Source organism: Magnolia sinica, chromosome 6 (genome assembly GCF_029962835.1).
Source record: "Magnolia sinica isolate HGM2019 chromosome 6, MsV1, whole genome shotgun sequence".
Classification (NCBI taxonomy): domain Eukaryota; kingdom Viridiplantae; phylum Streptophyta; class Magnoliopsida; order Magnoliales; family Magnoliaceae; genus Magnolia; species Magnolia sinica.
Window position 1 is genome coordinate 46,728,636 of NC_080578.1, and position 25,777 is coordinate 46,754,412.

The window sequence follows — 25,777 nt, forward strand, 5'->3', positions numbered from 1 at the left end:
TAAATATGTATGTACATGTTGTAGAGACACATACACCTACAATTAATCTCTTTTTTCTTTTTCTTTAAGATAGGCATTTTTTTCCCAGCCATATAGGTAAGGTGTGCTAATAACATAGAAAGCTAAGAAAGATGATTAATTTCAAATACAAAGTGCAACAACAATTCACACCTTCAAAAAGCGGGCATATCATTTGCCTCTTTCAACGGATGAAAAAATAAGAGTTTTTGAATTGAAAATTTGGTTTTAAGTACCTCCATGGAGACAAAAGGGTAGATGCTTCCTTGCTTCCATAGAGAGAAAAGGGTATCCTAGATTGGGTTTTGGGTATTTATGAAACATTGTCTATTCCTTCCCATCATATTCTCAAGGAGGCCAGTGAGGTAGGAAATTCCTCAGCGAAAGGAAGTGTTTCGTGATCCTCTGCTTACACACAATTCAACCTTTCTTTTGCAACATCTTCAGATCCTTTTCATGGTTTCTTTTACAAATACAATGCCAAGTTATGGGGGAAACTTCTGTAAATAAAACCCATCTATTAGCTATTCTTCAAAATTTCTTGCTAATTCTAACAACAGTGCCTCAATGGCTTTCCATTCTAGCATGATATTATAAATCCTCTGATGCTTGAAAAGGAAGGGAGGGGGATTTAAGAGGTAATTGAGACATTTAGAATGGAATTTACGTAATCTTTAGTGAATATGTGAGGCCATAGCACAGTGACTCTGACCAGAAACCGCTATTGTTTCCTCAATGTTTGCTATCTGTCAAACATGCCAACTTGGGATGTGTAGTACATCCAGTTCGTGAACAAGGTGAGCCTCAACATGAAGATTACCTGGCACTCAGGACACTCCAACCATCATAGTATCACACGTACTACCGAATACAGACCATTGGCAAGTTTTCCAAATTGGCCATCATTTTCAAACAGGGTTGGGCTACCTAATTAGTAGAGAACAACATGATTTTTGCATGAGATCATCCGCACCTGAAATTATAAAGTCTACCTTATTCATGGATCATATGTTCCACTCATGTACCATTTTGGCAAATCCAAAATGCATAAGAGTTGGTAAATCCTGGAGCTAGGCTGCTAGCACTGCAGCACTGGAAGTGTTAAGAAAAAACCGCAATGGGTCTGAGTTAAGAAACAATTCCATTTTGAGTTTAGTTTCAATATCTCTTCTTGGTACCAGCTTGGATTAAGAATTATATACACTAGAGTCCCATCTTCTTTAATCTTCAGTTTTCAATACATCTCTCGTTATCCCACAACAATCTTTAATTTCATGATTCCACACTAGAAAAGAAAAAGGAAAAACCTTGATTTATCTAAGGATTCTTTCCATCAACAACAATACTTGTTCTACTAGTTTCTTAAAACCTCAGAAATCACAAAATCAAATGAAGAAACAGAAATCCTACCTGCAAAAGGACTCAAAACCAGAGAATTCAGATATCAATACCTACATATAAAAAAATGATTTCTCCATCCAAAGCCAGAATACACCAAATGAATCGAATCGTTTTATTTCAGAAAAGAATGATGAGAAAAGAATCTCTCTCTCTCTCTCTCTCTCTCTCACAAAAAAGATCAAAGAATCCACATTGCCGTAAAAAATTCCTCTCCCATACAACATCAAGAAATGAAAAGCGGAGAACAGATTACAGTATACAAGATGAATCAAAGGAGACGAAACATACGCCATGCTGTGCGAGAGATCTCACTGTCAGAATAGGCCGAAGAGGACGGAGAACCCGAGGACTATCAGCCACACGATGTGGACCAGCAGGAGAGCCTGGCCGGAAACGAGACCATTCCCACCATTCCCAACCTCGCAAAACCCCAATTTCGCAACGCGGGTCCCAGCGCAGATCGCATCGGCACAGCCGCACCAGTAGGTGACACCATCGGCGCCACAGACGGGATCGGGGCGGAAGCAGCTGACAGGGCAGGAAGCAGGGGCCGCTGATTGGGCGCAGGCGTCATCGGACGGCAATCGGATGGATGAGAGGTCTGATTCTGATCGGACGGCTGAGGAGCAAATGGAGAAGATGAGGAGGAGGAAGAAGGGAAAGAGAAAGAGAGGGGAATTTGAGAGAGGGGACATGGCTGGAAGATCTGGTCTCCTCGACGGATGGAACGGTTGGGTTAACCCTAGCTAGGATTTTGAGTTGGTAGAGAAGGGATAGAGAAAACCCTAACCCTAACTCTAACCCTAGCTAGAGTTATTCTGGTGCGGAGGGGAAGGAATGCGGATTGCCGAGGAGACTGGAAAGACGCGTATGGAATTTTCGCTTTTGCTTTCTGTCAGACTTCTTTTCTTGTTGTTGGGGGGATGACGGAGTCTTCGGTGCCGTTGCAATGACTGGCATTGGTGATAGTCTGTCACCATTTAAAAAAGGAGTCTTCAACCCGACGCGGTTTCGATGGATCATTGACAATGGGGCCAACCATGATATACGTGTCTTATATCTAAACCGTCCATCTATTTCTTCGGATAATCTTATGCTATGAAATTAAAAAAAAATGAGGTAGATTCAAATCTCAGGTGGACCACACCCGAGGAAACAGTGGTGATTGACCATTAAAAACTCATCGAGGGCACAAAAACTTTGGGTCAACCTGATATTTGACATTTGTATGGTCTCATCCAGAGTTTTTGTGGGCCTTATGAATAGGTTGGATGACAAATAAACATTGTTTATTTGGGTGAAGCCTAAGAAGTTTTTAATTGCGGGCGTTCAACCACCAATTTTTTGTAGCGTGGTCCACCTGAAATTTGGATCTGCTGCATTTTTGGGTGGACGGCGTGGATAAGTCACATTCATCACTGGGACTGCAGTTAGGGATCCACTGAAGTCGCGTCTGGCAATGCGTCACACCTGTGGCTGGCCTCGTGGGTTTCGGAGCAGGACTCTGTGGGCCCACTATGATGTATCTGTTTTATTCACGCATTTTAAGGCCATGAGCCTAAAATTGAAAAAATATCAACTTAATGCCAAACTTTATTAGTTATTAAGAAGTTTTCAACATCAGTCATTCAATTTCCATTGTTTCATGTGAGGTGGTCCACTCGAGCTTTGGATATGAATCAATTATGAACTCATACCTTAAAATGATTTAGCTAAGCTGCGGAACACAATAGATAAAACATATACATGACAATGACTCCACCGCGACCCATCCCATCCTAGTAGCTGACCCAACAAAACCGACTTAAAACATGGTAGTAGCCATCTGATTTTCCCTGTTGAATTTTCCAACCATAGTCTTTCTTTTAATTATTCATTTGAGACCTATGAATTGAATGATTAGAATTGCTTGATCGGAATGATTTTTGGATACAATTTAAATGGCCTGGATAGGGCTTTATGGGTTGAACTATGAGTTTAGCCCCAGCTAGCACAGACACATGAAACCAAATCAAGATGCCACATGATCTGCAAACACTAAGGTTTAACAAGGGTTTGCTAGCCTTGAGACCTGTTTGGGAGTGTTGATTTGGTACCCCATGGATTTGGAATCCTCTGATTGTGTTTGGCACCCTAAATTCAGAATCCCCATTAATCCAAAAGTAGCTATTCACAGGGTTTTGAATTTAATTACTAAATCAACTCTAATATCTCTAATTAGTACAAGTATGTGATATTTGATATAATGGTTGTAATAAGCTCGTTGAAATATATGCTTTGCCTGAAAATGACGAAATTCCAAGTCTCGGATGAGCCACAAGCACAAGATTACATCCGAGTGACGAACCAATGAGATTTTTAACCATTGATTCACATGAACAATGTATCGACATCGCAAATCGTTGTATTAAAGTAATTATAATGATGCAATTGATAATCTAATTGTTTTGGGATATCATCAATAGGCCATGTGTCCAATAAATTATTAACCTAGTAACACACATGTTACAAATAAAATTCTTGAAAGGCTTTAAGATGTAATCCAAACTTTCACCTTATTTCGAATCCCTCTTCTAGGGGGAAATGACCCCTTAAATGCAGCAGCACCCATCATATGTGTCAATTGGTGCAAGGGCCATTCACGGTGAGTCCCATCATATCAACGTCTAGGATCAGTGCACAACGGAAATCACGAGTGCAGCAATGCCATCGTAGAAAGGAAATATGGCATAGAGGCTGATCATGTCATTAAGAAATACAAGGCCCAAAAAAATATGAGTGACGAAAATACCCATTGAACAAGGCATGAAAGTTTGGTAATATGCACTTAGACAAATGGGTATAGTTGACTTTATGGTAGGTTAACGACCAGCACCTACTCCATTAGTTGAGTTTCTTTAATTGGAATTAGGTAAGGAACAAAACAAACCCATCCCAATAGCATGACAGCCAGCCAATGGGCCGTCCAACAACTTAGTTTATCAGACCGGTACCAGTCTAGAGGGACATACAAGGAATGGTGGTGTAAGTCATTGCTTCATGTATGGCATTCATCAATAAGATTGTAAATAAATAAATAAAACTTACTTCTGGAGCAATTGTAACCTTTCAATTGATGGCATACAAATGGACATTAAAAGAGAAAAATTAGCATTCACTAACATCCATCACAATCATCATTTTCTTACCTTCATTATTTTGGATTGGTTACATGAATTATGTTATGTCACTTTACTCTATCGAAGATTATATTTTTTAAAATTAAATCACGGGTTTTTAAGGACCTACTTGAATCCTTAAATAGCACGGAAAATGTGGTGGAAAACTCACATCATTGCACATTACCACGGATTAGATAGTCGGCTCTCAAATCATCATAGTCCTTCAGAATTTATAGACTTCACAAAGCCTACTTCTATAGACCCTGTCATGATTTGTGTTATACCCACATTGTCCATCTATGTTGCAAGATCATTTTAGGTCTAATTTGGGATGAAGAATTTGAATGGATTAGACGGGATAGAATTACATATAAACAATTAATAGCACCTGTCATCGGTTGTCTTGGATTTGCAGTTAACATGGATGTGAAGAAATCTTGTTTGGATGGCTGATGGGATTCAGCCATGGTCCATCGAAAAAGATGTGAGAGTGTTTGGAAACACAATGATTTATTGAGATACAAATTGTGTTGCGGGCGTGGGCATATTTGGTATGCAACTTGCAAGTGGTATCTGTTTTCTAATGATGAATCCCAACACACATTCCCATCCACCGAAACCGACTGCCCATTGCGTCTGGGACGCAGTTTGGCTAGTGACGCTGCCACTGGCCAGGTGGCCAGTGGTCGGTGTTCTGTAGGCCCACCATGAATGCCGTGTTCTATCCACACCCACATTCATTTCACCACATTCATTTTAATACTTTATATCCCATGAATCAGGAAGATCAAAATCTAAGGTGGACCACAACATGAGAACACAGTAGTGATTGAATGTCTCCCATACTCCACCTCTTACAGCTCACTGTAATGTTTATTTGACATCCAGTTATGTAGATTAGGTCATCCAGACCTGGATGAAGGTTAAAAAAAACAAATATCAGCTCCATCCAAAACTTTTGAAGCCTGAAGAAGTTTTTTATGGTGAGAGTCCAATCAACACTGTGTGGTCCACTTGAGATTTTGATGTACCTCAGTTTTGGGTTCATACCATAAATTTATCTAGAAAAATGGATGGACGGCATGAATGAGACACATACATCATGTTGGGGCCTATAGAGCACTGACCACTAGGCATTGGCTAATGGCAGGGTGAGTAGCCAATCTGTTTCCTTATGTCTGACCCCCTGGCGGCAAGCAAGTTGGAGGTGGTCATAGGCTCCTAGTGTCCATATATAAATCCAACTGCAGTGTCCACACCAAACAATCATTTCACGCGTCTGAGTCTACATGATATAATCGCAATTTCATATCCAATATTAATTGGAATAAAACGTCCATCATCAAATTACACATGTCCTCAACTTCATAAAGTCCTTACAGACTGTAAATAGTTCCAGAAAAGGGTCATTATCCCTTAACAACAAACACAGTGGATCAACTGCATGTTGGTGCATGTACAACCCACCATGGTAAAGATTACCTGTAAAATTACGTTTTGACTAACAGTTGTATACATGTAATATAATTCAACAAGGCTACAGCTAATATCAAATATATCTACAATCCTATATTGCCACTCCACCTACAGAGGAACATCCCAGCCATAGGTCTACTCCAGCTGATAACAAACACTTCCAATTCCATCGCCTGCAACGCAAAGACAATAACCCATCGTGATATGATTGTTAGCAAAACATAAACACACTGACACATAATGGATCTAGTACACTAACACCCTGATTGGGAGGGGAACTACGTTATACCTGCTTCACATGCATGCTACAAATTGAAAGGCCTTGTCCAAATCACTTCTTAGGCCTCTACTTATAGACATTTGACCTGCTTATGGTTTGTAGGAGGTCCCAAAATTTCAAAAGTAACAAACCTTGAATAGTATTACTAAGTTTAATGTTAGACAGAAGCAATGCAGATGTAAGGAGTTTATTAAATTGAAACAAGAGTCTGTAGTACAGTTTCCCAACTTACAGGCCCATGCCATTGGGTGACAGCATGGGCTCCGATGTTATTAACAAGTGATGAGGCGACTGAAGGATTGAAAACTGCAATATGTATGAACCTGTTCAGCCCATATCAAACACAAATTTCACCAGCAAGAGTAAAGCCAACAAATAAATTAAATGAACACAACAAATTTCCATCTGTAAAAATTGAAGGCGTACTAAACAGTTTGGAATAACAATATATTAAGGACAACCCCATACGATAAGTCATGTTAATAAAGGAGAAATGATCTCTACATCCCTAGTCTTTTTCAGAGAATTTAACTGGACATTAAAAGATTCAAAAATAAACGTAAACAGATGTTACATTATTCATGCGTCTCAGGTGTAGCCCTGTCCCTTTTGGGCTAACATGTTTCATCCATTCTAAGATACTTTTTATGGCATACACCTAATACCATATTCAATTGGTTGTGCGTTACAACCCTTTAAGCTATAGAAATGGCTCTCGTTTCCACTTGACTGCAAATGGTGATTATGTTCTTGAAGTGAAAGCTTGAAATACTGAACTTGTAAAACATTCGCCACCAAGAATCTGTACTACAAACTATGCATTTTTGAGCTCTAATCTTTGCAAAAGTGACCTACATGTTTGACATTTTAACTTATATTTAAGATATGAATTGTATTGTTTTATTCGATAGCCAAGGTCGATCTTCTCTTCTTTACACTTGTATGGATTGAAAGATTTGTGAATTAGGAGATAATTACAGAATCTTTGATGAATAGACAACAGTACACCAGACCACTGTAGGTGCTTGTAATCAGTCCCTTTGCAAGGTCCAAGCCACTCATCAGGTGGGTCCCACTTCTTTTTTCCATGTGGGCCACATTACATGAAACAAATTGACTAGATAAAGAAATTGGTAACATTCTTTTAGCCATCCATCTGTTTTATACTATGACACATCTCATGCATTGACCCTGGCGATTATTTATTTATTTTTGTTGGAGTCAGGGCATCTACATGGGCCCACCAGATAAACGGCTATGTTGTTCCACATGCTCCACTTGTGTGATAGCTTAGTACATGTGGCATTATGTACGGGAGTTGGGAGCAACCTATATAAACTGAAATGCATTTGAAAGGAAACAATATATTATATCATGAAGCTGAGTATATGTTTAGAGGCCTTTTGGGTAATATTCATACCTGCTAATTTATGCATCCAAACGCCCCCCTTAATCTTGCAATAAACATTAGTATCAATGGATGATGTCCCAATGAAGACAACATGGAAAAAAAAAATGCTATTCACTAAAACTAAGTAAAAAATAAATTCAAAGAAGTTATTTGAATGCAGAATCAGATTTGAGTTTCCTTCAAATTGAGAATCCTGTTCAGATAAGTAAGTTTCTAGCTCAGACAACTAAGGTAGTACTGTTCAGATGGGCTGCGATTCAAAGTGACATAGCAATCAGAATGGTTGAAAAAACATGCTTTGTAGAAAAAATTTAGATAATACTTGTGCATTTTGAACAGAAATGAAGGAATTTAACATTGAGAAGAACCACTAAGATTAAGTGCAAAACCAATGATCGGTCCAAAGGTTTGCATGTCTCAATGGATCAGGAACAGCAAAGCAGCAACACCCATTTATCTTGCCAATGATGAAAAACAGAGAAGAAATAGAAAAGGAAAGAAGAGAGGAGGAGATTGTTCGCAAGTTTTGTATGGGTTAATCATAGTGCTCCGTTTTCTTATAAATGAAATTTTCGGAAAACCCAAGTGCTGTACATGAAAAGGAGAATGATGTAGAGCGGGTCACGGACAATTTCATGGCCAAGATGGACCAGAGAAGGCCCGATCAGAGGCGGAAGTGATCCGCACCATCAGAACCTTAAAACAGGCATATCTCGCAAACCGGAATGAGTTATTCGACGTACCATATATGATTTTGGAGTAGGAGAAGCTACTTTAGCCAACCAACCTGCTATGCTGGGTTGACCATGCCGAATTTGCGAGATTCCATCATATCACCAGTTGAAAATCCATTTTATTTCCGTTTTTACTATTTATAGTAAGTTTTACTTCGATCATAACTTTCGATTCGTTGAGTTTTAGGAGTCGTGCCCAACATGAAAAGCGCTTAGAAAAATTAGGGGAATAATGTGGTTAGGCAAAATAGGACACTTACTATTTTTGGCCGAAATCCACGAAGTCTAGTAGAAATCATGATCACGTATAAATAGCAAGTTTACTATTTATAGCAAGTCACGATTTTAGAGAGTTTGAGTTGGATTTTGATTCTGAAACTTCTTCCCAGGAGTGATATCACTATTTAAAGGATTGTAAACTCATTTTTATAATCAATCAATTTATTTTCGGAATTATTAGAACTTGTTTTCTATTTTCATCCCTCATGGATTCGAGGAATCTCTATGAGGAGTCCAAAGAAACTCCGTAGATTCGGAGTAGTTATCCTTGAGGAAGACGGTGCTCGACCTCATCACGTCCTTCCCTGCATCAAAGAAGGAACTTCTGGGTTGGGATTGTGCACTTGTAAGGGCTAGAGTAATTTTGGTGTTTGGTTCAAAGCTATAGAGGAAAGCCGAATGGTTCTACGGGGGCATGGGATGTTTTTCAATATCTTATTTTATTATTTTCAGACAATATGTTTTTGTTTTTGCAAGAAAATGAAAAGTTGTTGAATGAAGCAATGAAATTCTTGAACAGCTATGGGAATTGCTCAGGTCAGCAGATTAATAAAGAGGAGTTGCTTTGCAGTCTCTTATAATATATCGGCTTTAAGGTTCCAAATCATTCGAAGATGCTCAGGATTCTTCCAAAAAATCTCCCATTAATTTATTTGGGAGTTCCTCTTCATGGGGGTGCCAAAACAGGAAGTTGGAAAAGTAAAATGCGATCTTCCAAGGGGAAAATAGTGCTTTTAAAGCATGTCCTAAGAAGTATGCTGTGCAGACTCCAGTTTTGGTTTTGAAAAGAATTGAGAGAATGTGAGGAAACTTCTTGTCGGATGAATTGGTATTGGGTAATGAACTCAATTGCATTTATTGGGCTAGGATATTTAAGCTAGTGGAGGGAGGAGCAGGGTTGAGGCTTTTGGTAAGGTGAAAAAAGCTTGAATTTGTGTTAGATTTGGAGATTCCTGTCTATAAATGGTCTTCAGTCAAGATGTCTTTCTTCCAAATATCTTTGGGCATCAAGCTTTCATCAGATGGTAGTTCCTCTCCATGCTTTCATCAAATTGGAAAAATATGTGGCAGCTGAAGAATGAATCTCTTGCAAGAATGTAATGGCTGGTAGAAGTCAGGGCAGATTAGTTTCTCATTTGATTTGTGGTGGGGGGGCCTGCTTTTTAACTGATAATGTCATTAATGGTTGAAGGTTAGTGATTTGGTACCCATGGTTGGTTCGTGGAGTTTCTCTTCTGTAGACGCCTTGGAAGAAATTGGCAAATGGATAATTTTCAGTTAAATCCACTTGGTATAGAACATCCATTCTAGATCTTCAGTTCAATACTTGTCCGGCTGGATTTGTCATAAATTTTTCTCCTCCGAAAAAATAGAATTCTTTACATGCGAGTGCATTCTGTAGATCTTCAAATTCAGAAGAACAAATTTCTTTAGCATCATAGTCCTCGGATTGAAAATTATCATCTGTTTTTTCACAGTCAAGTGGCTGATCATGTACGGAAAGATATTGTTGAAGTTTTTAGTGCATCAATCTTTAGCATTTGACCTGTCCAGCTGCATGTTCAATATTTGCACTCTAAGGCATCTCATTAAAATCAGTTGAAGCTCTTGATTGGTCTCGATCCATTCATCATGTGGAACCTTGGAAGGTGAGAAATAGTTTTATAGATTTGATTATTTTTGTATGCAGTCATTGAAATTATAGCCAATATGATCATTGGCTGCAGATTATAGTCAAAGGCAAGAAATTCAAAACCAAGTACTCGTTTCTTCATAAGTTGGCACTAGGAATATTTTAGTGTTAAGCACAGTTTAAAAACTCGACTCGGCTCCATGTTCAGCCTCATCGGGTTAACTCAATGACTCGGACAAGTCTCGACTTGACTTGATTTGTAAAAGTCATTTTGATAATTTATAAACATTTTACATAGTTATATACAGATAAAGTATTAAAATTTTGATTAAAAAAAGTACTGGATTTGCAGCATTAGGCTTGCTGGTTAGATGAGTCAGTACCTCTGAGAGATGTTTGGATTTAAACCTTCCCTCTTATTTTTTATAAAAGAAAAAAAAAAAAAATCTTTGCAACAGGGTGACTCAGTTCAAGATGACCAAGTCATTGAGTTGACTTGACAAGTCAATATCAAGTCACTCTCACAGTTGCGTTTCATAGTGACTCGGTTTGAAATCTCGTCAAGTCGAGTTGACTCGGCCAAATTTCAAGTTGAGTTACTGAGTTTTAGAACTATGGTTTTCAGTATCAATTGATTTCTCATAAACGTGTTGTTTCTGTTGGTTGGACTAAACCCCCTGATGGAATTTTCAAGCTTAACATAGGTGAGGCATGAAGGGGAACCCCAGATAGAAGGAAGAGGTGGTATTTTTAGACATAGCTCAGGCTCTTTCATGCTTTTTTTTTCCCTGCACATCTATGGTATATGCTCTAATTTCAAAGCTGAATATAGAACTAGTGTGGATGGCCTAAGATATTCTCTGGATTAATTATTAAGAAATTAATTGTTGAATGCGACTCCAAAAGTTTGGTCGGTACGATCAATTCTTGATCTCAAGATTTGCACTGCTTGGCATTGGAGGACTCGTGATGATCAGAGAGGTTATTTTTTCTTTCTTTTTATTCATGTTTTCAGAGAAGGTAATAAAGTTGCCGATACGATGGCTAATTGCCAATGTGACTCTGGCGGAAATTCTTTATTTCAACAATAGATATTCTCATCCAGATTCTGTGAGATTGGCTTTAAATTTAGATTGGGCAGGTTTATTTGATAAGAGATGTTAGTTGGATTTTTGGTTTCCTTTTAGGAGGCTAGGTGTCTTTTCCTCCTTTTGATTTAAAATCTGATTTGATTATAATAAAGCTTGTGGTGGTTCTGTCCACCCGAACCTGAACCTTTCATATGTGACTAAACTTTCCTTGTGGATTTCACAAAATCAAAAGGAAACTCTCCATGTACTTTGAAATACACCAATATCATCATATGTTTCTTTGTGCATTTAGGCAGCCTCGAAAACAGAAACCCCATCACATCAACTTCTAGTATTCCATATTTTCAATGTGTTTGAGGTGGGACCCAAAAAAGTCAAAAGAAAGACAGATCGATTATCAATATGGACCGGGGAATACCCCATCCATGCTGCTATCCAAAGGACAACCATGGCTGACTCAATTCAATTATCTGGACCTAAGCCCATGTTCACCTCGATAGAAAGAGGAGTCACGAGCACATGATTTCTTTCAGCTAATACGTGACTAGACTTAAATAAACATAGGGAATACAAAACTAAGCTAAGGGCCTATTTAGATTGTGGGAAATAAAAGAAAAGCAAAGGAAAAAACTAAAGGGCTTTGCATTGTTTTGACCTTTTGCGTAGTTTGGATAGCAAAGGAAATAGTGAGAATAAAAATAGCAATCATTAGCCTTTTCAAAATCAAATTCTCACGCACAGGATCATCATCATCCAAGCCTTATCCCAATTAATTAGGGTCGGGTCCCTACTCATGGATCAGAGGTAGACCCTATGGGTTTCAACACTGAGGTCATGGGTTCGAGTACCCATGTGGTGTGTGTGAGTGTGAGGGTGCGTGTGTAAAAAAAAAAAATTTAACAAAAAAGGGTCGGCTACATGAATCATGTTTTGCCATCTCACTTTATCAAGGGACCTTTATCTAGAACATAAGTCAAGTCTTTTCTTACTGCCTCCAACCACATCCTTTTGGGCCTTCCCCTTGCCTTTTTTACATCCTTCAACCAATTCACTCCCTAAATGCATGAATTTCAAATTCCCTCCTTCCTCGTCTTGTTACTCATTCATCTCATCACCCTCATTTCAGCTACACTCATCCTATAAACTTCTTTAACTGCCCAACATTCTGTCCCATAAAGAATGGCTGATCTTATAGCTATCCTATAAAATTTCCCTTTCAGTTTGAGTGGTACAAGATCATCACAAAAAACTCTAGAGGTACATCTCCATTTCTTCCATGATTTCTATAGGCAACATTATTTTCAATCTCTCCACTCATAAAAAAAATAAAATTGAGCCAAGGTACTGAAAGTGATCATTTTGGGAAACTTCTTAGTTAACGATCTTAACTAATACCACATTTTCATTCCTATTATTACTAAAATTGTACTCCATACACTCTATTTGAGTCCGACTAATTTTAAATCCTTTAGATTCTAAAGAATCCCTCCATAAATCTACCTTTGTGTTTACACTTTCCCTTGTCTTGTTGATCTTATTTTTGTTCTTTTTTTGTTCTTTTTTTTTTGGAAAGATTTCATCTTGTCAATCAAAACTATGTCATCTGCAAAATAACACACACAATGGGATCTCTTCTTGCAAATGCCCCGTTAACTCATTCATAACCAAAGTGAAAAGGTACGAGCTCAATGCCAACCCTCGGTTTAAGCCTATAGAAATTGGGAACTAACTTGTCTCTCCACTAGTGGTTCCTATATTTGTTACTGCTTCCTCATACATACCCTTAACAATGTCAATATACCCTCTTGAGACTCCTTTCCCAACACCCACCAAATTAACTATCTAGGGACCCTATCATATATGCTTTCTCTAAGTCAATAAAGACCACACGGAGATCCTTCTTCTTCTGCCTGTATCACGCACAAGATGTGAGCTGAAAACTGTGAGAGGAATATGAGATTTCCACTTACTATCCAAATTGAAAGACCCCAAAAATGAAATTCATGGGAATCCATGTTTCAATAGTGCTCATGGAATTCATGAGAACCCATTCTTTTCTTTTCCCACAATCCAAACGTACCCCAAGATAATTTTGAGACTATTCTCCCATTTAAACAGTGGGCTACTTCCAATGCGATGTGATATCGGAATGGTACAATGTGGGATGCTTGGTGCATTTCCCTTGATATCCTGAAATGGAGTTATAGAAAATGGCAGTTTGTCATAGAATAAAACTAACTTGTTTGGCTTAAATACATCTATAAGCGAACATGTTCTTTATTCCATCTTGAATGTTCACAAATCCTAAGTATAAAGAAACTTGAGTTTATTGAAGGCTAACTTGGAATATAGATAGATCAAATCAAAGCCTATTAGACACCATTGAATAACAACTGATCTTGTATGCACGGTTGCAAATGATTAGTTAGCTTTGAACCTTTATACTGCCATTTGAAATTGCAAAGGGGATTTCAAAGGGTTAATGAGCTGTGAAGATGTACATAAGAACATGAAAATACAAGGAGGATAACATGAACAAACTAGGCAGCACGATGCACAGAAATTGTCAGACAGAATACTCTGCTGACAGTCAACTAGAATCTACGACAATTTAGGCCATCTCTGGTAGGTGCCTAAAAATGAGTAAATCTAATTTTAGTTAGGGGTGCACTCCATCAGTACCGAGTAGAGGTGAGGCCCGTGTGATTTATTCATGATATCTGACCTGCCCATCTGATGCGTCACCTCACATTACCCTAGAGTACAAGACTCAGCCAAACCGAAACTCAGGTGGGCCACAGAACAGGAGACAGGTAGAAAGGGGATGCCAATCCTTGATTTCCGTGGCAGGCCTGCCGCGTTGTGCATGCGGAATCTAGGCCGTCCAGACACTTCATCTGCCATGGATGAAATCATGGGTGAGCATCCCTTCCTATCTTGTTCCCTGTGCCGTGGCTCATCACAGTTTTAGATCGAGCTCATTTGCAGGCCCTGGGGATAACTTGAGGGGACACATCTAATGGGTGGGTTGAATGTGATGCATACACCTCATGGGCCCCACATCTACCCGGTACCATCTTAAGCTTATGGTGCTACTGCTGCTACTGTGCACAAGATCTCTAATACATAAATTACTGTTAACTAAAATGAGATGAACTGGTTTTTAGGTGTCTACCAAACAGGCTCTTAAGCTGCATTTGGATGCTCAGGGAATTGAATTCAATAACTCAAATTCGAAATGACCAAAACAGTTTCATAACAAGGGACTAGTGCCCAAATGGCAATTCCAATAATTTCAACCCCAAATTCAAACACATGGAACTGCAACTAACGGCGGGTCATCGTTATGAAATTGAAACAATCTCACTTCCATTTTCATCATTTCCTCTGATTTTAATTGAATCATTGCAATTCAGTTTCCTTGAAAGATGAGTTCATAGATGAAATCAAGTCTGCAAAATAGTATCCATAAACAGCTTCCTGCTCAAACTTAAAAACATTGACATACAACATTAAGGACATTAGAACAGACACGACCAAATGAAAACTACTACATAAGGAACCCCGAATCTAAAGCACAAGAAGAACAGGTTAAAGTGCAAAGGAGACGGACCATCTCAACTACTCTTATCTTTTGTGACTCTTGGGCTCGACTTAAACCAAGGTACCCACACCGATGTTGTCTTCTGGTATTGCTTGTATGCTTCGGCTCTGTTCTCTTGTTTTAACATCCGCTGCTCCACAAGCATTGTCACATATGCCAAGCACAGGCTATTAATAAGTGACCCAGAGAACATCCATCCGTGCCCAACGTTCCATCCAAAGATAACCAATCCCCACCACCACAGCTGCTCCCCAAAGTAGTTTGGATGGCGAGAATACCGCCATAAGCCCTTGTCGAGGTTGGGCACCATAGGCATGCCGAGCTCTTGTAATGTGCTATTTCTTTGTGAAAACTTAAAGAGTTGTGTATCTGCAATGTATGCAATCACAATTCCACTCGCACAGATGAATGTTGCAATTGTGTCCCATGCGTTCCATGGTTTTTCACTTGAGTGAATAGCATACATGGGGAGGCATATGCCTACCAGAAATACCTGCAAAGCAATCATGTTAATGAAAATCACAATCCTTATTAGGAATAACTCATTTGAGAAGAAGCAAGGAACAGAAATCTGGAGAAGGTAAGGAATGGATATGAATAGAAAACAATAATACAAACCTGCAGATCTTAACAGATTGCAAGAAACCCCAATATTCACTTATAGATAAGAGTTCAATCCTTCTGCTTGCCTTAATATGCATAAGATCATCCCTCCGGGACACATGGAAGGCACGCCAGATCCAGAATCCTTATCAGGTGGACCCCATCATGAACGGGCAATGGCTCCAAATAGAATCATCAAATCTAATTTGTTCAATTTGGGGGGAAAACAATTGCCACCAAATTTTGGATCCTGTTCTGATCAAGCAATTGGAATAATCTGATATGCCTACACTTGTGATCTTCCAACTTACCTTTGAATCTAAAATCATTACTTTCCACACGCTAAACTAATCAAACCCATTAATGGTATGAGAAACAGGCCATCGAAACTCCACCAGCTGATAAGAATATAACAAGGAATCTGAAACCCAATTGCCTAAACTATTTAATGCACTTGTTTGGAGTTTAGGCATCTTTAAAAACTTACTCAGATTTCTCTTAAAAACCTTCTCCCAGACATACTCTCTAATTCATAATCATATACAAAACATCTATATTCAAACATTTATAATGCAGGGTTCGAGTCCTTATCTCAGTGGTAGACTCTGAGGAGTTTCAACATGAGGTCTTGGGTTCGAGACCCATAGGTGGTGAAATCCCACTACAGTGTGCGTGGGTGGTGTGTGTCGGGTGCATGTGTAAAAAAAAAAAAAAAACATTTATAATGCACTAAACTGATCAAACCCATTAATTGTATGAGAAACGGGCCATCGAAACTCCACCAGCTGATAAGAATAACAAGGAATCTGAAACCCAATTGCCATAACAATGCACTTGTTTGGAGTTTAGGTGTACTTTAAAACCTTACTCGGATTTCTCTTAACAGCCTTCTCTAAACATACTCCCTAATACACATACAAAACACCTATGATGAACTACACCAATCAAACCTGTTAATTGTATGATGAGCTTTTTTGGAGTTTGGATATACTAAAAACCTTACTCAGATTTCTCTCAACAACCTTCTCCCAAACATACTCCTAATTCTCATACAAAACATCTATATAGAAAAAAAAAACAAAATTCAATCAACCAGATCTAATTAAAGAAGCTAGATGTTTTTTTTTTTTTTTTCCTTTCCCTTAAATTTCGAAATCAAACAAAACCCTATACCTGCTGTACGACGTAAGCAGCAAAAAACGAAACCCACCACCAATTCTTCCCATATTCCTTCCTCATTTCACTGAACCTCCAATCCTCCCTAACACCCAACTCCCACCTCTCCCTCCTCAAATAGTTATGAGTGAGCCTTATGCTCCACACCCAAGTCATCAAAATCACGGCCGTTGATCTCAGGGCATCTGATTTTGCATAAGGGTGGCTTGCATAGTAGTGAACAAGCATCACAGGTATCACAGTCCAATACAAATCTATCATCTGCACCCAATCAAAGATCACAAAAACAAAATTCCAATAAGAAATTATGAAGGACATGACTATGATGATGGTTCCTTGCCATGGTGTCTCATCCATGGTGTACATGGTATACATTTACCATGATCTGGACAGTCCAAACCATGGAGCCTGTTGCTGATGGAAGATAGCATGAAGAGATCTTGACCATCCAATTGGTGGATACCAACAAGTGGGTGGATAATAATTGCCAACCTGTCCAAATTCAGAGCACCAAATAAGATCCTTAAGATCACTGGTTGGTGTGATTTCATCCACACAAGGAAGATAATTATTTCGATGGTCCAGATTGCCATGTCAATAAGCCACATCTAAGGTAGCGATCCTTGATGGGCACACCAATAAAAAACAAGAACATTTTATTATTATTATTTTTTTGGAAGGGTACAAAACCACAGAACCAAATAACAAAAATTCAAAATTTTTTTTTTTTTTTTTTTTAAATGAAAATATGAGGGATAACACTATGGTTGATAGTTCACTGACATTTTCTAAACAGTGGTATCTCATCCACTGTATACATGGACCCTGATCCGGATCGTCCGAATGATGGAACCCATTGTGGATGGACCATAGAGTGATAATTATGCTGATCAGACGATCCTAACTATCTGATGGGTAGTTACAGAAATGGCCACCAGTCCAAATTCAGATAACGAAATGAGACCGCTGAGATCACTCGATCAGTTTGATTTTCAGGCTACGCTCAATCCATGATGGGGCCCGTGATTTCGACGGTCTGGATTGCCATGCTAAAAATGAAAATAAAAAAGAATTTATGGTTTTTGTTTTTGAAGGGTACCCAATTGCTGGATTGGATGAGGCTGATAGCCCAGAAGAGGATGTCGATGTTGAAGAAGAAGAGGAGGTTTGCAAGAAAGATAGGGTGATGGGAGCACCATTTCCAGAGGTGCTCCAGATGTGCATGAGATGAAGATGGGTGCTGGGATTCTTGAAGGAAGGTGAGGTAGAAAGCTATGGAAGGGATGGGAACAAGGAAGGCTATGAGAGTGTTCTTTACACCCATTTGCAGCTTTGGATGGGAGAGTCTGGCAAAGTCGTTGGAGGGAGAGAGTCCACAACCGCCCTTTTTATATTGGACGGTTTGAAATGGGCGTCTGAATTTCAAAAATCTTGACTAGAGGTGTGGGGCCCACTAATCACTTTTGATTTTGGAAGTGGATGGAATCTTCTTATACAAGACCTGATATATGTAGGAAGCGCATGCAACATCCGAGTTATGCGTGGCCCACCGTTAAAATACCTATACTCTATGGGGTGCACCATGTTGTATGTTGTATATGTAAAATCCACTCCGTCCATCAGGTGAGAACCATCATTTGGACCGTATACACAAAAAGATAAGCCCAATTAAAAAAACAAGTGCGCCACACCAATGGGACCAATGCAAAATTGCTGCCAAAACTGCTAACTTCACACTGTGTGGCCCGCCCGAGTTTTGAATCAGGTTGATTTTTGTATATTTTAGTTCATCCTGCTCACTTACACCTGATTAACGGTTTTGATGAAAGGTACACGCCATGATGATCCTACGAACAAATCTATGGTTGGCATTCCATCCCCATTGTCCCGTGTGGTGCAGGCCGTTGGAGTCTTTGATCAAGCTGGTTTCGGCTTCACAGCCTAATACCGAGGATTGTACCTGATGGACCGAGTGGATTCGTGGGTCCCAAAGAATTCAGTGTTTTGTAAAGTGATAGAGGAGTCTGGTCCCATTATGTCCATGTGACATCCACTCCGTCCATCTGTGGAGAGACCTTATGTTCACCGTACATAACAAAAATCAGCACCATCTAAAACTCAGGTGGGGCACACCACGGAGCCAACGTAAAATCACCTCGATCCTGGGGCCTTGAGTTTGTACTATGTACAAGTTCGGCTTATGGTTCAGTGATCCAGACTGTTGATCTGACGATTGGTGCTGCCCGCCATGTGGAGAAAAAAAGAAAAAAGAAAAAAGAATAAACTACCGCATTAGAAGATCCTGGACATCCCAACTTTGGCAATTTTCAGTTGAATGTGGTTTGTTGCCTTATTTCTTTTCTCGTATTTGCAGGATAGGGCTGAAAGTTGGGCGGGTTCAACCTGACCGATAAGTGACCGACTCGTCATTGGGTTGAGCTTGAGCAAGATGTATCAGGTCCGATCTCAAGCTTCGGCTATACAAACACCAACTCGATAAAACTTGAGTCGGGCTTGGGTTGAGGTCTTTGTTTGCCCGACCCAACCCAAACTCAAAGCCGATCAATATATAAATTACTTTTAAATTATAATTGAGTGTAGATCGTTTGAATCGAAGGCACACTAGTGATGCTGGGTCTCATTTGTCCAAGTCATTTCCAATGACTCAAGCTAATAAGATATGCCGGATTTCTTTCTCCCAAATAGATTGCGTGCTATGCTACGTATCTTTTAAAGGAATAGTTATCCTATATTTTAGCTTGTTTTTTTAAAGAAAAAAACGAAGTTATTTACAATGAATAATCACATATATAATTAATAAAATTATAGATACAAAAAATAAGTCGTATATTGAAATATAATAAACTAATGTAATAACAAAAATATTAGCACGTATACACCCGACCAACCGATCAACTAGACCGAGCCCCCTTCGGTTGGGCTTGGGTTAGGAATTCCCAACCCGAGGTTGGGTTAAGGTTGAGGTATAGGAATCTTGGATTGGGTTAGGGTTGAGAACCAACCCGACCCAACCCAACCCAACCCGCCCGACTTTCAGCCCTATTGCAGGCCACCGATTGAGGGGTTAAAATTGACTCATCAAGGAGGTTTTTGGGTCACTAACCTTGCACTGTGAGATCTATAATATCAATGGCCTGGATCGGCAAACAATGGGCTCCATCCACTATATAGACCAAGGATTGGAGGATCATGTGATATGATCCTCTGAACCAAGGATTTGTGAACTATTCTGGGTTCAGGAGTTTTTACAGGGCCTATGATTCAGTGATCCACACTTTGTTGAATATATGCTGTGGGGCCACTTGTGGGCAGTCATTGGTGGTGGGTCCCACGAGATTTAGCATATAAATTTTTTAATTTGTTTTTTACCTCATCCTTTGAAAATTTAGACTAGGAGATAAGAATAAAACTCAATAATTTTTGGCTTCATCCAAACTTTCAGACCTTCAGTATACGTTAGAGTGAATATTATCTTTGAAATTACAAAAGTACAAACAAACAAAAGAAAGTTTAATAGTATTCATTTTGCCCTTCCCTTAAACTATTCAAACCGTATATCGTAATCGAGGGCCATCCATGCCATAGATTTAAAAGGGTGATTAGACCCATCTGCTGTAGCAGTGGTTAGGAGCACTACTTGACCTACACCACTTATCATCGGCTTTTGTAAAGGCCTCATATCGTGTAGACCGTCGGATCTTGATGCCTCACTTTTCCACACTGACTTTTAATGGTATCAGAGCCATTCAATGGCGGATCTCCAATTTAAAGCTTAAAGGATCGTGTTGAGGTAAGTAGCCCTTTATTTATAAATCCAAAATTTTTTGTTTATTAGTTAATAATTTTATTTTATTAAATATATCAATCATCTATAAATAATTAATTTTCTTTAGATATAATAACTTCGTCTAATTTTATGTGTAAAAGAGGAAATAATAATATAAAAAAGGAAGTTAATTACTTTTATGTTGTTTACTCTCTCTCTCTCTCTAATCTCCAAGGTAGGAGGATTAATAAAAAGAAGAGATAGATAATAATATTACATTATTCTCAAAAGGCCATCGGATTAAGAGAATGACAATTTGAATGATAAAGATATTTAGAGATTATAATCATCTTTTGTCGATATTGATGAGATTATTTATGGTTAATGAGTGTTTTTATTTTTTATTTTTTAAATTATATTTTTACGAAACCTTTTGATTAAAGTCTTTTAAGAAATATGAAAAGGAAGAAGATTGGAGTGGCCGGTGGTCTCTTCCTAACCGTTGGACACCACCAACACTGGTTGCAATGGAAGCAACTGCAACAACAAGCTAACAACAGTCATCTCTCTCCATCAATAGTCAGGGCTAGGGCTAGGGCTGCCGCTAAAAGCAACAATAACACCCATGAGTGCCGCCACTGCTGGCAGCGGCACACCCCTGGCGGAGCCCTCTCTCTCTCTCTCTCTCTCTCTCTCAGCCGGCACTGCCAATGTGTGGAGGGGAAGCCCATGCTGCTGCTGCAAGTAACAACAACAGCCATGATTGTTGTCGCCACGAGCAGTAGAAGCCCGCACTGCCTCTCTCTCTCTCTCTCTCTCTCTCTCTCTCTCTTCCTTGTCTTCTGCGCCAACCGTCACCGCTTGTCGCCGCCGTGGTAGTGACAACCATGGCTGCTGCCACCAGTAGCAACCGTGGTAGAGGTAGTGTAACGTGCATGAAATTTGTTTCAAAGAAAATGTTGTAACATGACCACTTCGAGGGGGTCAACTTCCTAAAATAGTGTAAGGAGATAAGATTTTCATTTGTCTTCCTAAATCACTAGAATTACAAATTTATAAAAATCTCCTAACAACCGTCAGACTTGTTCCAAAGGAACTAAACAAACTCTCATATAATATCTGATCCTAACAAATTTATTTGACTGACTCTTACTCTAATAAATTATTGACTAATTCTCCATTGCTTAACCATTGGACACCTCAACAGTGCACATGTTACATGCCCTCCTTCAAGAAACCTTGTCCTCAAGGTTTGTGTAACGCCCTGAAATTTGGGGGTCGAGCACAACTCAGCTCCCGAGTTCCAAAACATCACTTATGCAACATATTTAATGATGGATGTATGTTGTCTGCATGAGTACATAAAACATGAAATAGATTAAGCCAAACTGCAATATAATTCAGGGATAAGTGAAAGAACGCAAGCGAAAGACTTACAGAATCATAAGTGTACATGTGCAAATCCCTGAAGTACATATACATACCAGGTCATACTTACAAGTGTTATTATCAAAATTACAAGTATTAAATACATCATTTATTTCCAAAAAGAAATCTCAGAATCCCACGCATCAGAACAAGGCTCACTAGAACCCGCCTGAAAACTGCATGAAAGAAAATGCAGCCTCATCATCCTCGAACTCCTGCTTTGCCTCAGGGGTCGCATCAATATCTGCATCTAAGACAGTCTGGTGGGTATTTAAACACCGTCCCAAAACGTGAGAGTGAGTGATCAACTCAGTGGAACAATAAAGCAAAGGTTAACATGTTATCAATTCAATCAAGCAGTAATGATAAAACAGAATAATCAAAACATGTCCTAAGTACTCTTGTTAATGCAAGGATATATGTAGAATGATGCGTGCCCTGACGCGTACACTCTCAGCGTCTTCATCTTACGTTACGCATGACACCACCTTAAGTACTCCACCTCTTCCAAGCACATGCAAATGCGGTGCATGAACAGTGATCCAAACAGTGATTACCAAGCACATGCAAATGCGATTACCAAGTTGTTATTAGTCCTTTTCATACAGCAGGATTGGAAAGCTAAGGTACCTTCCTCATATCAATTTTCAAACAGTGATCCATTCTAGGGTCGTCAGTCCTAGATCATCTCATACGATCATATGGTTTTAGGTCACTGCAAAGGGCTCGTCACCAATCAATGCACGCCTATCATACCTTTGTTACTACAATAAGGCTTGTCACCTCAATGCGGTATCCAGGTATGCTCGAGGTCACTACAAAGGGCTCGTCACCAATCAATGTAGGCCGACAGTACGAATATAGTGTCCCATACCACCATAATCGGCTCACGAGTTTGGTTGCTTACTGGTTACTACGGGGAGGCTCGTCACCCCAGCGTAGGCCGACAGCTCGACCACGGTGTCCCATACCACCATGTCCGGCTCATGAGTCTTAGCGGATCAAGGTACACTGGTTAACAGGATTTGCACCGGTAAGTTTGGTACCTTAGATTCAAGCAATAGTGTCCATACATGGTTAACATACATCGGACAATCGGGTTACTTGACGAACTCGACTAGCACGAATGCACGTTGGGTTAAACGATATAGAGTGCGCAAACACTCCGTGTGGCCAAACTACTGCCGTCAACTCTAATACGACTTGGGTTTGTCAAATACCGTCCTTCGTGGCGAAAGCAATCTCAGCCACGAACTCAAAGCCGATTACCGATTTCCTGGACTAATCCATAGTCCCAAACACATTCCACTACAGCAGATATTCATATAGAATTTAGAACAGTAATGGAACAACAACTCAAATCATGTAGTATATGAGCATTTGAAGAATATCAACTCAACATGGATTTACACATAAGTAATGCTTGAAGTTAACAACAAAGAATGTGACTTGCATATAGGAAATCATACACATTAATAGGAGAGTTGAGAATCGCTTCTCAACACCGGCAATTAGGATCACATATTACACTATAGGTCATTCAGACATTTCTACAAACACTTAGACTACATAGTTCAACATACATGACGCATGTTAAAAAATACACATTTGGACAATTCCTTTTGCCAAGGAGTTGACACACATACATCTAGCACAAATACACGACAAATAATCATGGCAAACACGTGTTCATATTTTATACGTATACAGTACTTTCTACATATACATAGAATACACAAATATCAATATAACACATACATATCAGGAATACAAAGTAAACACAACATTTGGCATGTGAAGTTTCATCCATAACAAGAATAAACCATTAACTGATATTGAAAGCCTTGAAAACCATAACCTATACGATTAAAGTCCGCACCTTATACCAGAAATAGAGCACCGAACTGATTCAGACGATATGTCTTCGTCAACGGCGACAAGATAACCAAGGCAAGAATAGAAATGAGCTACAACAACATATATACTAATCTAAGCTCTAAAACAGATTAGGGTTAGGTGAACTTACCCAAGGATGAACTTAGAATCGCCGGAATAACGATTCAAAAGCGATGGTTTACGGATGTAGAGTAACAAGAAAGAATCTAAGGATGATTCACCAACTTCTCTCTCACTTTCTCTCTCTTTTCCTCTCTCTTTCTTAGCCAGGGTTAGGAAATTCGTATGGAAAAGAGAGTTAGGGTTTTAAGGTCTATATATAGGCCTAACATTGATGAAAATAACCCCAGGGCCAAGGTATACTTAGGTTATAACCAAAACAGGCCTCTCTCGATCCAACGGAACACTTCCGGTGATCCTTTTTCCACATGCGGTCGGACTTAAGCTTACTGACCATGGATCTAGGTCAGACTGAGTTTTTGTACCGATCGACTTTACAGATCAGCCGTGGCGGATCACACTCAATTCAACGGTCACCGAAACTCGATCAGGTCCACAAGCATCATGACATGCCTAGGCCATCTTCCCTGATCAGAGGGTGAAATTGGGTCAGAATCCAACGGTCAGATTGCTTAAAATCATCACGCAAGCGACACGACTCAGATTTCATAAAAGTACATTTAATTTCTCACTGTTCTCACACTCTTCACTCCAGACTCAATCAAATCGACCTAGAACATCATCTGGACTTGATTTTTGAGGTGATGGCCAAGTCCAACATGGTGACTAATACTGATTAAAATCATCGCTATCGAACTTTCGACGAGCGGTCCAGGTCCGATCCAAAGTTTTTGAAATTCCCAAGAGCAACTGGATTTAGCGATGGATCCCAGATTTCAGAGTAACATAGCGCTAACTATTCTACAGATTTTGAGTCATGCAGATCAAATTTAAAGTGATTGATGCTAATTTCACAAGCAATCGAGTTTAACGCTAATTACTCACAATTAAATTCTAAGGAAAATAGAGGTAGTACTCGGGTCTTGGCACAAAATTTCCCAGGTCATTACAATCTACCCCCCTTAAAGAAAATTTCATCCTCGAAATTTGTACCTTCTCATATTCCTCAAAGATCTGAGGGTAGCTCTTTCTAACCTCAGCTTCAGTTTTCCAAGTAGCCTCTTCTTCACTATGATGCGTCCATAAAATTTTCACAAGAGGGATGATCTTGCTACGCAATACCTGCTCCTTCCTGTCTAGGATACGCGTCGGTTGCAGTATATATGTGGCATCCTCGCTCAACTGCACCTGCTCCCAACTGATAATATGCGAAGGATCAGGAACGTACTTCTTCAGCATAGAAACATGAAATACGTTATGCACGCCCGCAAGTGGTGTGGGCAAAGCAAGGCGGTATGCTATCGCTCCCACTCGATCCAAAATCTAAAATGGACCAATAAATCGCGGCGTGAGCTTTCCATTCTTACCGAACCGCAGAACTCCCTTCATAGGTGAAACCTTAAGAAATACATGGTCTCCAACCTCAAACTCAAGCGGTCGCCGCCTCGTATCAGTGTAACTCTTCTACCTACTCTGAGCTGTCAGAAGTCGACGTCTAATAATGTCAACTTTCTTTGAAGTCGCCTGCACCAAATCCGGGCCAATCAAACTACGCTCGCCAACTTCTGCCCAGCAATGCGGTACTCTGCACGGGCGACCATACAATGCCTAGTAGGGAGCCATGCCGATACTCGCTTGGAAACTGTTATTATACACGAACTCTGCATAAGGGAGACAAT

At 39.5% G+C, this 25,777-nt stretch overlaps 2 protein-coding genes across 4 annotated transcripts; both read right to left on the reverse strand.

Moving 5' to 3' along the window:
- Window positions 1-1,508: 1,508 nt before the first annotated feature.
- On the reverse strand, window positions 1,509-2,379 carry LOC131248737 (uncharacterized). Its single transcript, XM_058249173.1, has one exon. The coding sequence runs from the start codon at window positions 2,112-2,114 to the stop codon at window positions 1,734-1,736; it is 381 nt and encodes a 126-aa protein (XP_058105156.1). The 5' UTR covers window positions 2,115-2,379; the 3' UTR covers window positions 1,509-1,733.
- A 3,487-nt stretch (window positions 2,380-5,866) lies between these two features.
- On the reverse strand, window positions 5,867-18,273 carry LOC131248738 (uncharacterized protein C594.04c-like). 3 transcript variants are annotated; one of them, XR_009172378.1, is made up of 6 exons: window positions 17,967-18,273; window positions 16,865-17,128; window positions 15,098-15,581; window positions 6,569-6,642; window positions 6,346-6,481; window positions 5,867-6,229 (listed from the first exon to the last, which is right to left on the reverse strand). XR_009172378.1 is itself a non-coding variant. In XM_058249174.1 (3 exons), exons 1-3 carry the CDS (start codon window positions 18,189-18,191, stop codon window positions 15,102-15,104), a joined length of 969 nt encoding a protein of 322 aa, XP_058105157.1. In that variant the 5' UTR covers window positions 18,192-18,272; the 3' UTR covers window positions 14,950-15,101. The 3 variants fall into 3 exon arrangements, 1 of the variants encoding a protein (XP_058105157.1); XR_009172377.1 differs by having other exon boundaries at window positions 6,346-6,642; XM_058249174.1 differs by lacking the exons at window positions 5,867-6,229; window positions 6,346-6,481; window positions 6,569-6,642 and having other exon boundaries at window positions 14,950-15,581; window positions 17,967-18,272.
- Window positions 18,274-25,777: the final 7,504 nt, after the last annotated feature.

Excerpts from the sequence above, each read along its gene's own strand:
- LOC131248737 (XM_058249173.1), bottom strand. The coding sequence starts at position 2,114 with ATGTCCCCTCTCTCAAATTCCCCTCTCTTTCTCTTTCCCTTCTTCCTC.
- LOC131248738 (XM_058249174.1), bottom strand. The coding sequence starts at position 18,191 with ATGGGTGTAAAGAACACTCTCATAGCCTTCCTTGTTCCCATCCCTTCC. Across the intron at positions 17,129-17,966 it reads TCATCCAATCCAGCAATTGG|ATGATAGATTTGTATTGGAC; the intron begins GTACCCTTCAAA and ends GATTGGGTGCAG. Across the intron at positions 15,582-16,864 it reads CTGCTTACGTCGTACAGCAG|GTATTTCTGGTAGGCATATG; the intron begins GTATAGGGTTTT and ends ATTGCTTTGCAG.